This window comes from Saccopteryx bilineata, chromosome 2, assembly GCF_036850765.1.
Source record: "Saccopteryx bilineata isolate mSacBil1 chromosome 2, mSacBil1_pri_phased_curated, whole genome shotgun sequence".
NCBI classification, from domain to species: Eukaryota; Metazoa; Chordata; class Mammalia; order Chiroptera; family Emballonuridae; genus Saccopteryx; species Saccopteryx bilineata.
In genome coordinates, this window is record NC_089491.1 from 60,388,015 (window position 1) to 60,401,681 (window position 13,667).

General features: G+C 43.3%; 1 protein-coding gene across 3 annotated transcripts in view; it reads left to right on the forward strand.

Moving 5' to 3' along the window:
* Positions 1-13,667, forward strand: part of DOCK8 (dedicator of cytokinesis 8) — a 251,996-nt gene that overhangs the window by 223,354 nt on the left and 14,975 nt on the right. For all 3 annotated transcript variants that reach the window (XM_066257142.1, XM_066257143.1, XM_066257144.1), the window contains 6 exons: positions 433-576; positions 2,076-2,207; positions 2,660-2,794; positions 4,152-4,241; positions 8,410-8,646; positions 11,918-12,061. In XM_066257142.1, coding sequence (XP_066113239.1) covers positions 433-576; positions 2,076-2,207; positions 2,660-2,794; positions 4,152-4,241; positions 8,410-8,646; positions 11,918-12,061 — 882 coding nt within the window. The remainder of the gene's footprint in view (positions 1-432; positions 577-2,075; positions 2,208-2,659; positions 2,795-4,151; positions 4,242-8,409; positions 8,647-11,917; positions 12,062-13,667) is intronic.

Genomic DNA, 13,667 nt, shown 5'->3' on the forward strand with positions numbered 1-13,667 from the left:
ATAACTTCAAGTCTGTTCCTCTGTATGTAGAAAAGTGCATACAATTCTGATAGTATTTGTTTTGGAGTTATTAGATTCTTTCAAATGAATCAAAATGAATCTTTTAGACCTTCCGTTATCTCCAGCTCAGAAGCATCATAATAGAAAATCCATGTTGTTTTACTAAAGTATCTCAACTGTTGTTACATTGAGGTAAGTGTCCTTTATAAATCTCCTAATGGTTATTAATAAAAGAAAAGTGCCAGTTCTGAAGACCAGCTGCTCATATGTGCATGGCAGCCAGAGCCTCTTCCCAGAATTCCAGGCTTGTAAAACGCCAGGCCTGCTGCAGAGCGTCCAGTGTGGCTCTCATCCTTACATTTGGGGCTCCTGTGGTGCCTTTTGTTAGTCCGGTTGTCCTGTTCTCCAAGCTTATACTCTGTTCTCTTTCAGAATATTTCTTCCAATGTGCTGGAGGAGTCTGCAGTCTCTGAAGACACCCTGTCGCCTGATGAGGATGGTGTGTGCTCTGGCCGGTACTTCACCGAGAGCGGCCTGGTGGGCCTCCTGGAGCAGGCGGCAGAGCTGTTCAGCACGGTGAGTGCATACAGCGAGTCCCGGAGCCTGGCCTCAGCGCTTGGGCTGAACTCCTGGTGCTGTGAACACAGCCTTCATGGCCAAGCCAGTCCTACTTGATGACGACACATGCAGGACAGGGCAAGGGATGGCCAGGAGGACTCTGATGGATGCAAATTGCATCAGGTCTCAAGGGAGTGGGAAAGCCTTTCATCACTGCAGCAGTCTGGTTTTCACTGCATGCTCATTGCAACCGTTTCCCAGTATTATTCCTTTTAATGGGGATAGAAAGGAAGCCACAGAGAGGTGAAGTGGCTTGCCCAGGGTTACACAATAAATAATGAGGCATGATCTCACTGCCTCATCTTCCCTCTCACAGAGAAAAATATCAGGGTGGAGCCACTAGGAGTGGAGGGTAGGAATAAGTAGGCAGCGTCTTCCTTCCTAACAACTGAGTCATCCCAGAGCGTCACAGACAAGGTCCAGCTTACAGTACTGTGGGAGCAGGGACCACTGAGCCTCCCCTCACTGACTTCATCTGGGTCTGACCCTCCTAACAAGAGAAAATCTGCATAGATTAAGTCAGCGATTTTCAGCCTTTTTCCATCTCATGGCAAACATAAACTAATTACTATTCTGTGGCACACCAAAACAATATTTTTGCTGATTTGACCAAAATAATAGGTATGATTTTGATTTATTCACACCAAAGGGCTATGGTTGTGTTGGCTGTTGTCACTTTTTTACTTGACAACTGAAGGGAAAAAAGTTAGTGCCCCTGACTAAATAGTTAGGAATTGCATGTTTTTAAAAGTCTTGCAGCATACCCGTTGAAAATTGCTGGATTAAGTCATCGAGATTCAGGGTGAAGGAGAAAGTCTCTTGTCCATTTTCATTTTCATAATCTCCCTCCTCCTTCAAACTATAAGCCAAGTAAATAATTAATACTTCCCTTTATTTCGGTCACCCAATTTTGTTTTCATCCGTATATTTTTGTTTCTTTTCTGCTTTTCAATTCCAAGTTTCCAACCTACTACCTCTGTATATTTTACTTACTGTTTTAAATATCTTCTTGTTTCTTTTTTCCTGATATTCTTTTCAGGATTCAGAAAAAGTCCAATATACTCTTTCCTAAATTTGAAGAAAGCAAACTGTTAGAATCCTACTAACTCCTTTCAGGCATACATTGAACATCTGGTCATCAGGAGACCCCTGATGACATTTAAATATGCTAAATCTGCCTTCCAAAATTGCTCTTATTCTCTGCTTCTAGTCTCCTGTCCTGTTTTTAGTCTGCAAAAACATTTTTTCCTGCTTAACATCATCCCACAGGACCATTTATCATGTGTCTAGCTCAGTCTGAGTGCCACAGCCATCCCAAAGATGCTCAGACGTCACTCCTGCTCTATAAAATATTGTGATACCAATAATAAACCCATTCTCCAGTGTATAAGGAACTCTGGTTGCTCTTCTTAGGTTTCCAAGGATTAAATTCTCTTTGATTTTCTTCTCTTTTCAAGGGAGGATTATATGAGACAGTTAATGAGGTCTACAAGCTGGTCATCCCCATCCTGGAAGCACATCGAGACTTCCGGAAGCTGACCTCCACTCACGACAAGCTGCAGAAGGCCTTCGATAGCATCATTAGCAAGGTAGCTGGGGGTCCTGCCAACACTGATATCTGGCAGCAGGTGACCCTGTCCCAGAGATGCTTAGCCCTCTGTCCTCTCTAGGGAATGCACCCTCTGAGTGCATCATTACTGTAGCTCTCACATACCAGAAAGAAAAGGTCTGGGAATAGACAGGGGGAGAGACCCCAATCCAGAGTGAGAAAGAAGGCAGCTTGAATTACTCTACAGGCAGACAATGTAAGAATCTTTAAAACTCTCTTAAAAGAAGTCCTAGAAATGTTTCATGGGATTTCATTATTATCTGTGAAATTCATTCCGTAAACATTAAATTTTTAAAGGACTAATTTCTGTTTATATTTTACATAGGGATAAAATGCTTTATAACACAAGAAGAAAAGACTCCTGCCCTTGAAATACAATGAGTCCTCGTGAATTACAAAACTAAGGAGAGATTTTCTTATTTTGCTCATTAGGGTCATAAGAGAATGTTTGGGACATACTTCCGAGTTGGTTTCTATGGATCTAAGTTTGGAGATTTGGATGAGCAAGAATTTGTTTACAAAGAGCCTGCAATTACCAAGCTTCCTGAGATCTCTCATAGACTAGAGGTAAGAAATGTGAGCTTGACAATATTATATACTTCGCCAAAAAAAGAGGTAGAGTTGGTGATTACAAAAGAAAAAAAGAGTCATGGATTCATCTTTGATCTATATATAAATTTCTCCATAGTGCACACATAATATGAAGGTATTAGGTGAGATTGTAGGATAAAACAAGATTCTGTGTGTGCTTGTCTAAGTTTGTAAATTTATAGGGTAAATATTTATTTTCCAAACCATCTAAAATTCAATCAAAGTCATGTGCTTTCTGCTAACCCTTTCCAAATTTTAGTAATAGTTTCCCAGGTTGAAAATGATTACCTTGACCTTGAAGTAACCTGGCCAATTATTGAATTAGCCTTAGGAAATGCTGAGGCCATCCTTTTGGTGTCATTGGACAACACCCCACTCTGACACAGAGATGCTCACAGTAGCCACACCATGGGCTGTACCACAGCAAGCTTTTCCTGCTGGTCCAAGGAGAGCCCTTCTTTGGATAATGAGAGTCAGTATCCCAACCTATGGACTGGCAGCCCCAAGTTCAACCTGCTGTTTACATATATGATTCATAATGTAGCAGAAGGGAGTAGCATGTTCCTGGAGGAAAGGCTGAAGACAAAGGGAAACAGCATAAAGGAAAGTGAGAAAGAAAGAAGCAACATTGACAGATCCAAGCACTAAGAACTTAGGAGGAAAGTGAAGGGGTGCCCCCCAAACGAAACCCCTCAGGGTGAAAAACTGGATTCCTGAACTGCTGGCAATAAGTAACCAGAGATTCACCCCTTAGGCTTCCTTGCTATTGCTTTGAATTTATGCCCTCCCATGGCTGTAACACTTAAAACATCTTAGTTGTCAAATTTATTCATATACTGTCTATTTGTGCCAAATAAAACAAGAGACTTTAATCCTTACTTGACTCAAAGAAGCAATGGCATAGAGTGATTGGGTGACTTGCCCAGAGCCATTGAACCCATGAGAAGAAATTGACCCCAGTACACTTAGTTTTAAGTATATATTCTGTCATCCTGTGCACTGTGATTTGTCACATATGGAAAGCCTTGTGACCTCCACGTTTGTAGGGTACAACAGGCAAGAAGTAAACAGTGCATAGAGCTGCTTCAGGGTTACGATGACACTGGTTGGATTAGAGGTGAAGCATACTTACTTTAGGGAAGCATTATCAGTTTGCAATGCTGGCCTTCCTTATACTTTTATTTTTGTCTCAGAAAATGCTGAACTTGACTCATTAAATCAGAGGGACTTTCAGTAATCAGTGAGCAAATCCTTGCTTACACTTGTTCCAAGCTTATTTCATTTCTGAGATATAAAGTTGCATTACATTCATTTGTTGGTTTCTCTTGCCTAGGGATTTTATAGTCAATGTTTTGGTGCAGAATTTGTGGAAGTGATAAAAGACTCTGCTCCTGTGGACAAAACCAAATTGGATCCTAACAAGGTATGGGGAAATTTGCAAAATAATCATCAGGCACCAATTCCCTTTGTTCTACTCAAGAACTTAAAATGATCTTCTGTTGGGCTCTCCAAGTCATTTCAATGCAGCCAAATTTTTCTGTCTGGGGTTCAACTACTATTTGGTTATATCTTAAAGAAACCTTTCTTTTTCTTTTTATTTCTTTTTTTTTTAACTTAAGTGAAAAGCAGGGAGTCAGAGACATGCACCCTGACCAGGATCCACCCAGCAAGCCCCCTACCAGGAGATGCTCTGCCTATCTGGGCCGTTTCTCTGTTGCTCAGCAAATGAGCTATTTTAGCACCTGAAGCTAGACCTTGGTGCCATCCTCAGCACCCGGGGCCAACTTGCTGGAATAAGCCATGGCTATGGGAAGGGGAAAGAGAGAGAGAATAGGGGGAGGGGTGGAGAAGCAGATGGTCGCTTCTCCTGTTTTTCCTGACTGGGAATTGAACCCAGAATTTCCACATGCCGGGCCCATGCTCTACTATTGAGCCAACCAGCCAAGACCAAGAAACCATTCTCAAAGGTAAGAATCATAATAAAAGCTACTATTTATTAAAACCAACTGTGTACCTGGAACTGAATTAGGCCCTTTACATACATCACTTCATTTTATTCTCCAACGGCCCCTTGAAATAAATGTTGTTATTCCGACTTTACAGATGAGAAAACTAAGGTATAGAATGGTTAAGCAACTTTCCACAATCATTCAAGTGCTGAAACCAGTACTCAAACTCAGGGTCTGTCATCCTCAAAACCATACTCTTAATCACTGTTTATTATTGCCTTCCTATAAAAAATTTTAAACTCTCCATTTAAAACATGTGAAAAAGATGCACCTTCTCACTGATAGCTTTTTTAGGCTGCAGTTTCTTCTTCCAGGCAAGTGCAGGGTCACTGTGCTGTTGGAGAATGATGCAAGGACATGGAGTTCAGTTTCCTCACTTCTCACAGGAGGGTGTGTCCTCTCTCACCCCTAAATAGGTGGACGGCAATACACTTCAAACACTCACCACAGTATTTAACATCACATGCCAGCAGTTTCAGGCCTATCTGTCACAAGACTGCCCCAGTGGTGGGATTGGGGCAGACCAGTTGGCAGAACTGATACCTAATTTTTTGTTGAGTTTGGCAAACCAGTTGTTAAAACAGCACTTGTAATCAGGATTCTCTCTAAGAGAATTGAGCATCTGCCCAATGTGGAAATCACAAATTTACATTTCTTACACTTTTTTAACATTCATCTGTGCAACAGTGTATTATAAGAGCTTGTAGTAATGTTTATTCCATTCATAGGTTTTAAAAAAATGCAAGTGAGGACACCAATCAAGAAACAATATGGAAATATCTTAACAGTTTTATTGTTTTTTGTCAAGTATTATTTAATATTTTTCATTGATATTTTGACACTCTTTCTTAGAACATAATCTAGTTCTATGAACCTCTTTTATTGTTCTTATTTAAGTGTTAAATACATGAAATAATAAACTACCTTTCGATATACCATTTTTTTATACTTAAAATGGTCATTAGGGCCCTGGCCGGTTGGCTCAGTGGTAGAGCGTCGGCCTGGCATGCAGGAGTCCCGGGTTCGATTCCCAGCCAGGGCACACAGAAGCGCCCATCTGCTTCTCCACCCCTCCCCTTCTCCTTCCTCTCTGTCTCTCTCTTCCCCTCCTGCAGCCAAGGCGCAAAGTTTGCCCGGGTGCTGAGGATGGCTCTATGGCCTCTGCCTCAGGTGCTAGAATGACTCTGATTGCGGCAGAGCGACACCACAAGATGGGCAGAGCATCGCCCCCTGGTGGGCATGCCGGGTGGATCCCGGTTGGGCTTGTGCGGGAGTCTGTCTGACTGCCTCCCTGTTTCCAGCTTCGGAAAAATACAAAAAAAAAAAAAAAAGGTCATTAGGGCAGAGAACTAGTTGTTAAATTATTTGAATCCCACCACTGGGCTGCTCTCCCTTCAGACACCAGCCTCAAGTGGGGTCCCCAGGCTACCTATACTTCTGACCACATGGCTATAACTTTGGAGATTCCCACTTCACCCTCAGATTAGATAATTCCCTAGAATGACACAGAACTCAGAAAAGGGCTATACTGACAATCACAGCTTCACGGTAAAGAGTAAGTCTAGGAAGGAGCCCGGAGCTTCCGTGCCCTTCCTGTGGAGTCCAAGCTTGTCACCTTTGTGGCAGATCAATGGGTCCACCAACCAGGAAGTTCCCCCGAGGCTTGGTGTCCAGAGTTGAACCAATACAGGCAGGCATGGTTGATCAGATCATCTACCATATTATCACACTCAGATTCTAGCATCCCTCTCCTCCCTAGAAGTCAGGCTGGCCCCAAGTCCCAACCTTTTAATTACATGGTTGACCTTTGGATGACTGGCCCTCATTCTAAAGCTATTTAGGGACCTGCAATTCAAGAGTCACCTCATTAGAATAAATTGACACTCCTATCAGTTAGGGAATTCTAAGGTTTTTGAAGTTCTGTGCCAGGAAATGCAGACAAAGATTAGATACATTCTTTATTATACCACAGAGTGATGGCTGCCTGCTCAGCCCACAGGAGGATAGGTTCATGAGAGTGTTGTCTAAACTGCTGGAAATAATGCAAGTTCAAGGTTGTATTAAGGGCTGGGGCACAGAGGAGCAGTTGCCATCTGGCAGGCCTATAAAATGAAGAGTCCAAACTCTTCTCTCAGTCCTCCAGGATATTTAGAAGATGATGCAAATAGGGAGGAATTAGCCAAATTTAAGTTTGTTTTTCTACGTATTTCAGAAGACTTGCTCATTTTAGACACATTCCCTAGTCTAGGCTTGAAGCAATAACTGGGAAGACCTGAGCTAAACTTCAGACAAAAATGTCAGAGGTCTTTGAAAGTGGGCATGCCCACAATGATTTGTGCATAGCACACACTGTATAGAGTCACTGGTAACATCCCTGACATAAGGCACTTTCTCCCTCTTTTAAAATGCCCAACATAGGTTGTGAGAGTTTTAAGTAAGACTCTGAACCCAGTATTATAACCAGATTTCATCACGCAAAATAATGAGTTATGGTCTGAGATCAGTGACCTCACCCGTCCATCTCAGAGGGTGGGTATTACAGAGTCCATGGCCATTGCCATTCTTTTTATTTTTTAGAGGGCTTTTTCTTAGTAAGTGTGTGTGTGTGTGTGTGCGCGCGCACACACACACACACATACGCACACATTTTTCAATGAGATACAGGCAGTTAAATTCACTCTTTTAGTGTTCTCTGAGTTTTGACAAACACGTTACCTCACCCCGAAGTATTTCCCTGTGGCCCTTTGTGCTCATTTTCTCCCTTTGCTTTCAACCGGACAGCCACTGATCTGTGTTCTGTCTCTGCAGTTTTACGTTTTCCAGAATGTCATGCAAATGGAATCCTACAGTAAAATGGAATCCTGTTGTGTCTGGCTTCTTTCACTTAGCATGATACAATTGAGATGCAGCTACGTTGTGGTAGTCTATTCCTAGTAGCATTCTATTGTATGGATTTACCACCATTTGTTTATCCGTTCCCCACTTAAGGGACATTTGGATGGTTTCTAGTTTTTGTCTATTATGAATAATACTGTGTAGATATTTGTGTACAGGTTTTTACTTGAACATAAGTTTTCATTTCTCTTGGGGACACACATTGGAGTGGGATGGCTGGGTCATGTGGTCAGTGTAATTTAACCGTTTCATAAAGTCACTATACCACTTTGCCTTCCCATCATCGGTGTATAACAGTTCCAGCGGCTCCTCATCCTTGCAGCACTTAGTGTTGTCAGTTTCATTTAGTTTGGCCATTCTACCAAATATGTAGTGGTCATGGTTGTTCTGAAAAGGAAAGCTTGTCTCTTCTGAACAGCAGTTTGCAAACTTTCAGACCAACTTTCATTGGGATCTGTTGGGAAGGGTGGCTCGGGGACCTCCTTCTCACAGTTCTCTTTCTCCCTGAGGGTGGAAAGGAAGAACGGCTGATTGCTGGAGTCTTGCCTGATGGACCCAGCTTCTGTGGCTTCAGGGAACGTGGAAGGGTGACGCAGCTGTGCCCGCTCTAGCATGCCCCTCTGGTGCCTCCTGGGGGGAAGCTCACAGAAGAGTTCATCTCCTCTGTCCCTACCTCTTCCCCCTCAGGGCTACATACAGATCACTTTTGTGGAGCCTTACTTTGACGAGTACGAGATGAAAGACAGGGTGACCTACTTTGAGAAGAACTTCAATCTGCGGAGGTTCATGTACACCACCCCCTTCACGCTGGAGGGGCGGCCGCGAGGAGAGCTGCACGAGCAGTACCGGCGGAACACCGTCCTGACCACCATGCATGCCTTCCCTTACATCAAGACCCGGATCAGTGTCATCCAGAAGGAGGAGGTAATGGCGCCGCCGGGAACGGGCTCTGGACTGAGGCTGCCCCTGAGGGAGTGGGCCCGGGGAACCTCCCAGAATGACAATACAGTCCTCCTTGATGGCAGACTGGAGTGAAATCTAAAAAGAGACACACATATAATACAACTTTGGTGGTTATTCTTTTATCCTTCTGGTGCCAGGGAATCCCATTTAGGCAGCTATGTGCTTCATAGCACTACTTTATATTTAAATATATTATTTTTAAAGTATATCTTGTATTTTTTGTTTGTTTTCATGAGAAAGAGAGAGAAGGATAGACAGAGGCAGACAGACAAGAGGGGAGAAAAATGAGAAGCATCATCTCGTAGTTGCGGCACCTTAGTTGTTCATTGATTGCTTCTTATACATGTATAGACTGCGGCGGAGGGGGGTCCAGCTGAGCCAGTGACCCCTTGCCCAAGCCAGCAACCTTGGGCTTCAAGCCAAGTGACCTTAGGCTTCAAGCCAGCAACCATGGGGTCATGTCTGTGATCCCATGCTCAAGTCTGCAACCCAACACTAAAGCTGGTGAGCCCATGTTGAAGCCGGATGAGGCTGTGCTTATGCTGGCAACCTTGGGGTTTTGAACCTGTGTCCTCAGCATCCCAGGTTGACACTCTATCCACTGTGCCACCATCTGGTCAGATTAAAAGTATATCTTCAAAATAAATATGTTTACATAGTTATAATTTTAATATGTATTTTAATGATAAATTTAAGTGTAATGGATATATGTAAATCTTAAGCACTTTAGTAAGTATTTAAATGTGTAAGAGCTTACAGGTGTTTTAGGCATAGTTGTGTTGTTAATTATTAGAAATAGGAACAGCAAACAAGTAGCCCCAGTGAGCAGGTGGACACTGGAGGAAGGGCCCATGCCAAGTGGATAAGGAGACCAACTGACTGTTAGTCCCAGCTTCCTCCTGTGACAATGCACAGGCCACCTACCTTCATTCGGTTTCCTCGTCTACACAGTGACAGGAAGGACCCCTTCCTCTCCTCTGCTTCTGTGTACAGAAGACTTCTCATCCATGGGACTGATCAAGAAAGTATCTAAAGCCACAGATCGTAGAAAATTAAACATATTTTATACATTTTATTTTACTTTAAAACACATCCACGTGCATGTATTTGCATTCATTTTATACAGGGCCAAGCCCTCTCTATGATTTTGGGTTAGTCGATCTCAATTCAGTATTATCTTTCTTACATAACTTCACTGTCTGTAATTTTCTGTTTTTACTTATGTAAAGCAGAGTGAGAACAATATGAGATGGAACTCTTCTGGGTTTTTATGACTTTTTTACTTCTAGCCTTTTATAGTTGTCTTGTGCACACCTCACACAACAGGAATCTTTATAGCAACTAACTTTCATAACATCTTGTCCAAGCATTCAGTTTGGTTTTCATAGAAACAACTCTTTTTCTTTCCACACCCATAGTTTGTACATTATTAGATTAGGTCATTCAAATAACAAGTATAACAGGCATAATCAAGTCGGTGAACAGAAACACATAAATTGTGGTAAATATACACTTCTTTGGGCAGGAGCAGAAGTGACTGAGCTCATTGAAGGGTGGCCCACGAGCTCAGGTATTCAGCAAGCTCATCAGAGTGTGGGTTTCACGAGGGCAGAGAGACCCTGAACTAGTATTTCAGTTAAAAGGAGGCTGGTTTAGAAGGCATCTACTGTGTTTCTTATTGCTTTGGGCTTTTGTACATGAGGTTATATAGGCATAGCACAAAAATAAACCCATGGTCCCAATAAGAGCCTTTACCATTTTTCATGGCCATCTGTTGTTCTCGGAGAACCTCAATACCTGTATATTCATTTGTTAGAGAAGTCTTTTGTTTGTTTGTTTGTTTTTTTCATTTTTTTGAAGCTGGAAACAGGGAGAGACAGTCAGACAGACTCCCGCATGCGCCCGACCAGGATCCTACCCGGCACGCCCACCAGGGGCGAAGCTCTGCCCACCAGGGGGCGATGCTCTGCCCATCCTGGGCATCGCCATGTTGCTACCAGAGCCACTCTAGCGCCTGAGGCAGAGGCCACAGAGCCATCCCCAGCGCCCAGGCCATCTTTGCTCCAATGGAGCCTTGGCTGAGGGAGGGGAAGAGAGAGACAGAGAGGAAAGCACAGCAGAGGGGTGGAAAAGCAAATGGGCGCTTCTCCTGTGTGCCCTGGCCGGGAATTGAACCCGGGTCCTCCGCACGCTAGGCCGACGCTCTACCGCTGAGCCAACCGGCCAGGGCTAGAGAAGTTTTAACAAAGTACCACAGACTGGGTGACTTAAACAACAGAAATTTATTGTTTCCCAGTTCTAAAGGCCAGAGGTTAAAATTCAAAGTATTGGCAGGGGTGGTTCCTGTGAGGGCTGGGAGGGAAGGGACTGTTTCAGGCCTCTCTCCTTGGATTATAATGGCCACCTTATCCTTGTGTTTCTTCACATTGCCTTCCCTCTCTGTATGTCTCTGTGTCCAAATTTCCTCTTCTTTTAGGGACATGGGTCATCCTGGATTAGGGTCCCATCTTAATAACCTCCTTTTAACTTGGTTACCACTGTAAAGACCCTATCTCAAATAAGGTCACACTGTGAAGTACTGGGGCTTAAGACTTTGACATATGAATTTAGGTAGACATGAGCCCACTCATAACATTTGTGAAGGACTATATCCCAAATAACAGAATTTAGCAACCCGTAGATTGACCCTTAAGAGAATTCTATTTACTAGGAATTCGCCCTCAGGATAGTTGAAGAAGGCACAGGTGATGCCAATATCTTGCATTAGAGTAGGGAAGAAAATCTTGAGTGCTATACTTCCCATAGCTTTCCCAATTATAAGACGAGTAACTTGTTTAGTAACAGGAACGGAAACCTACCAGTGTAGAAAGAACATGGATTGTGAATGTATACATTATTGTGATCAGATTCTGGCTCCCCCTTACCACTTGTGCCATTTTATGGCACTTTCTTCACCTTACAAATACCTCTTTGACTATAAAATGGAGAAAATAAGGAGGTTGTTTAAAGGAGTAAATGATAAGTATACACACAAAGTTCCTGGAACATAATAAGTACTCAAGAAAGTGTTAGGTCCTTCCTTCCTCTTAACCTGTCCAGATTACTCTAAATTATTCTGAAAGCCTCCTTGGGTGCTTCTTCAATTCCAGGTGCCCTCTATGTCATAGCTTTGGGTTTTCCATGGCTCAAAAGACCAGACAATGACTTTCCTACATTTTTGTCTTTTGTTTAGTTTGTCTTGACACCAATCGAAGTTGCCATTGAAGATATGAAGAAGAAGACCCTGCAGTTAGCAGTTGCCATTAACCAAGAGCCCCCTGATGCCAAGATGCTTCAGATGGTGCTGCAGGGCTCTGTTGGAGCTACTGTAAACCAGGTAAGCAAAACCAGCTGATGGCAGCTCCTCTGGTTCTTGTTATTTTGATTTTCATGGCATTTATGCACCCTCCTTCCTTAAGGTTGATGGGGAATGTGATCAACATACAAATGATGTTCCTAAATTTGTACTGAACACTTGAATGGCCTCTTCCACTTGTGGAACAACCCAAGGTAGAAAAGAAATCTTGAAGATGAGTGGACCATCTAAGGAGTACCATGTTCTCAAAGTCTTCACTTATGACAAGACTGGGCACTGTGATCCAGACCTGGGGTCCTGTTGAAGGCTGCTTAGCCATGCCCAGTTTAGGCCGAGTTGTTGCCAGGCTCAAGGCTAATCTAAGAATGTCTGTAGGAGAATGGGAAAAGGGTCTAGACAGGCATCCCCAAACTACGGCCTGCGGGCCGCATGTGGCCACCTGAAACCATTTATACAGCTCCTGCCACACTTCCGGAAAGGGGCACCTCTTTCATTGGTGGTCAGTGAGAGGAGCACTGTATGTGGCGGCCCCCCAACGGTCTGAGGGACAGTGAACTGGCCCCCTGTGTAAAAAGTTTGGGGACCCCTGGTCTAGAACATACAACCCCTAGGTCAGTTATCAGATGAACACAGCATGCCAGGAAACTTGCTAACCAGGAGTGACCCGGGACCAGGCTTCTCAGGCCCCTTTAGACCAGACTGGATCTTCTGTGGCCCATTAGATTCCTGACTCCCAAATTCAGCATGGATCAGTTAATCCAGTCTCAGATGGAGGTAGGTACTAGCTTAGTACTCTCTGGCCAGTGGACCACTTCAATTTCAGATATAAATTCGCTCTTGTCCACACCTCACACTTAAAAGCTCCTTTGAGTATTGTGACTCTTTCCTCACTCAGCACAGTTGGGCTCCCCTACAAAATTCTGTTTCCACATAATATCAAGGGAACAAATATAGAAAAGAGGAGAAATGAGTATTATATTTCCAAGATCAGAAAATATTAGGAACCCTCAATCCTTGGATGGAAACAGAAGACTGTATAAACCCACAACCATGGACTACATATGTGCTCTGCATTTCCCTGACTCAAGCCAGGAATTACACAAAATGGCACTTACCACTAAGGCAACTGGGCAAGTGGACATGAATGGAAGGAGCAAGACAATCTCCATTTTTAGAAAAGCAACTCAATGTACATACATTTTGTTGTAGTAACATTATCTTTATATATGAAGGGAAACCTATTAATAGTAGCATTTGATTAAGAAAATAAATTTATGGCCTAACCAGGCGGTGACGCAGTGGATAGAGCATTGGACTGGGATGTGGAGGACCCAGGTTCGAGACCCCGAGGAGGTCACCAGCTTGAGCATGGGCTCATCTGGTTTGAGCAAGGCTCACCAGCTTGAGCCCAAGGTCACTGGTTTGAGCAAGGGGTCACTAGGTCTGCTGCAGCCCCCCGGTCAAGGCACATATGAGAAATCAATCAATGAACAACTAAGGAGCCACAACAAAGAATTGATGTTTCTCATCTCTCCCTTCCTGTCTGTTTGTCCCTCTCTCTGACTCTCTGTCTCTGCCACAAAAAAAAAAAAAAGAAAAGAAAGAAAGAAAAGAAATTTATGCTTCA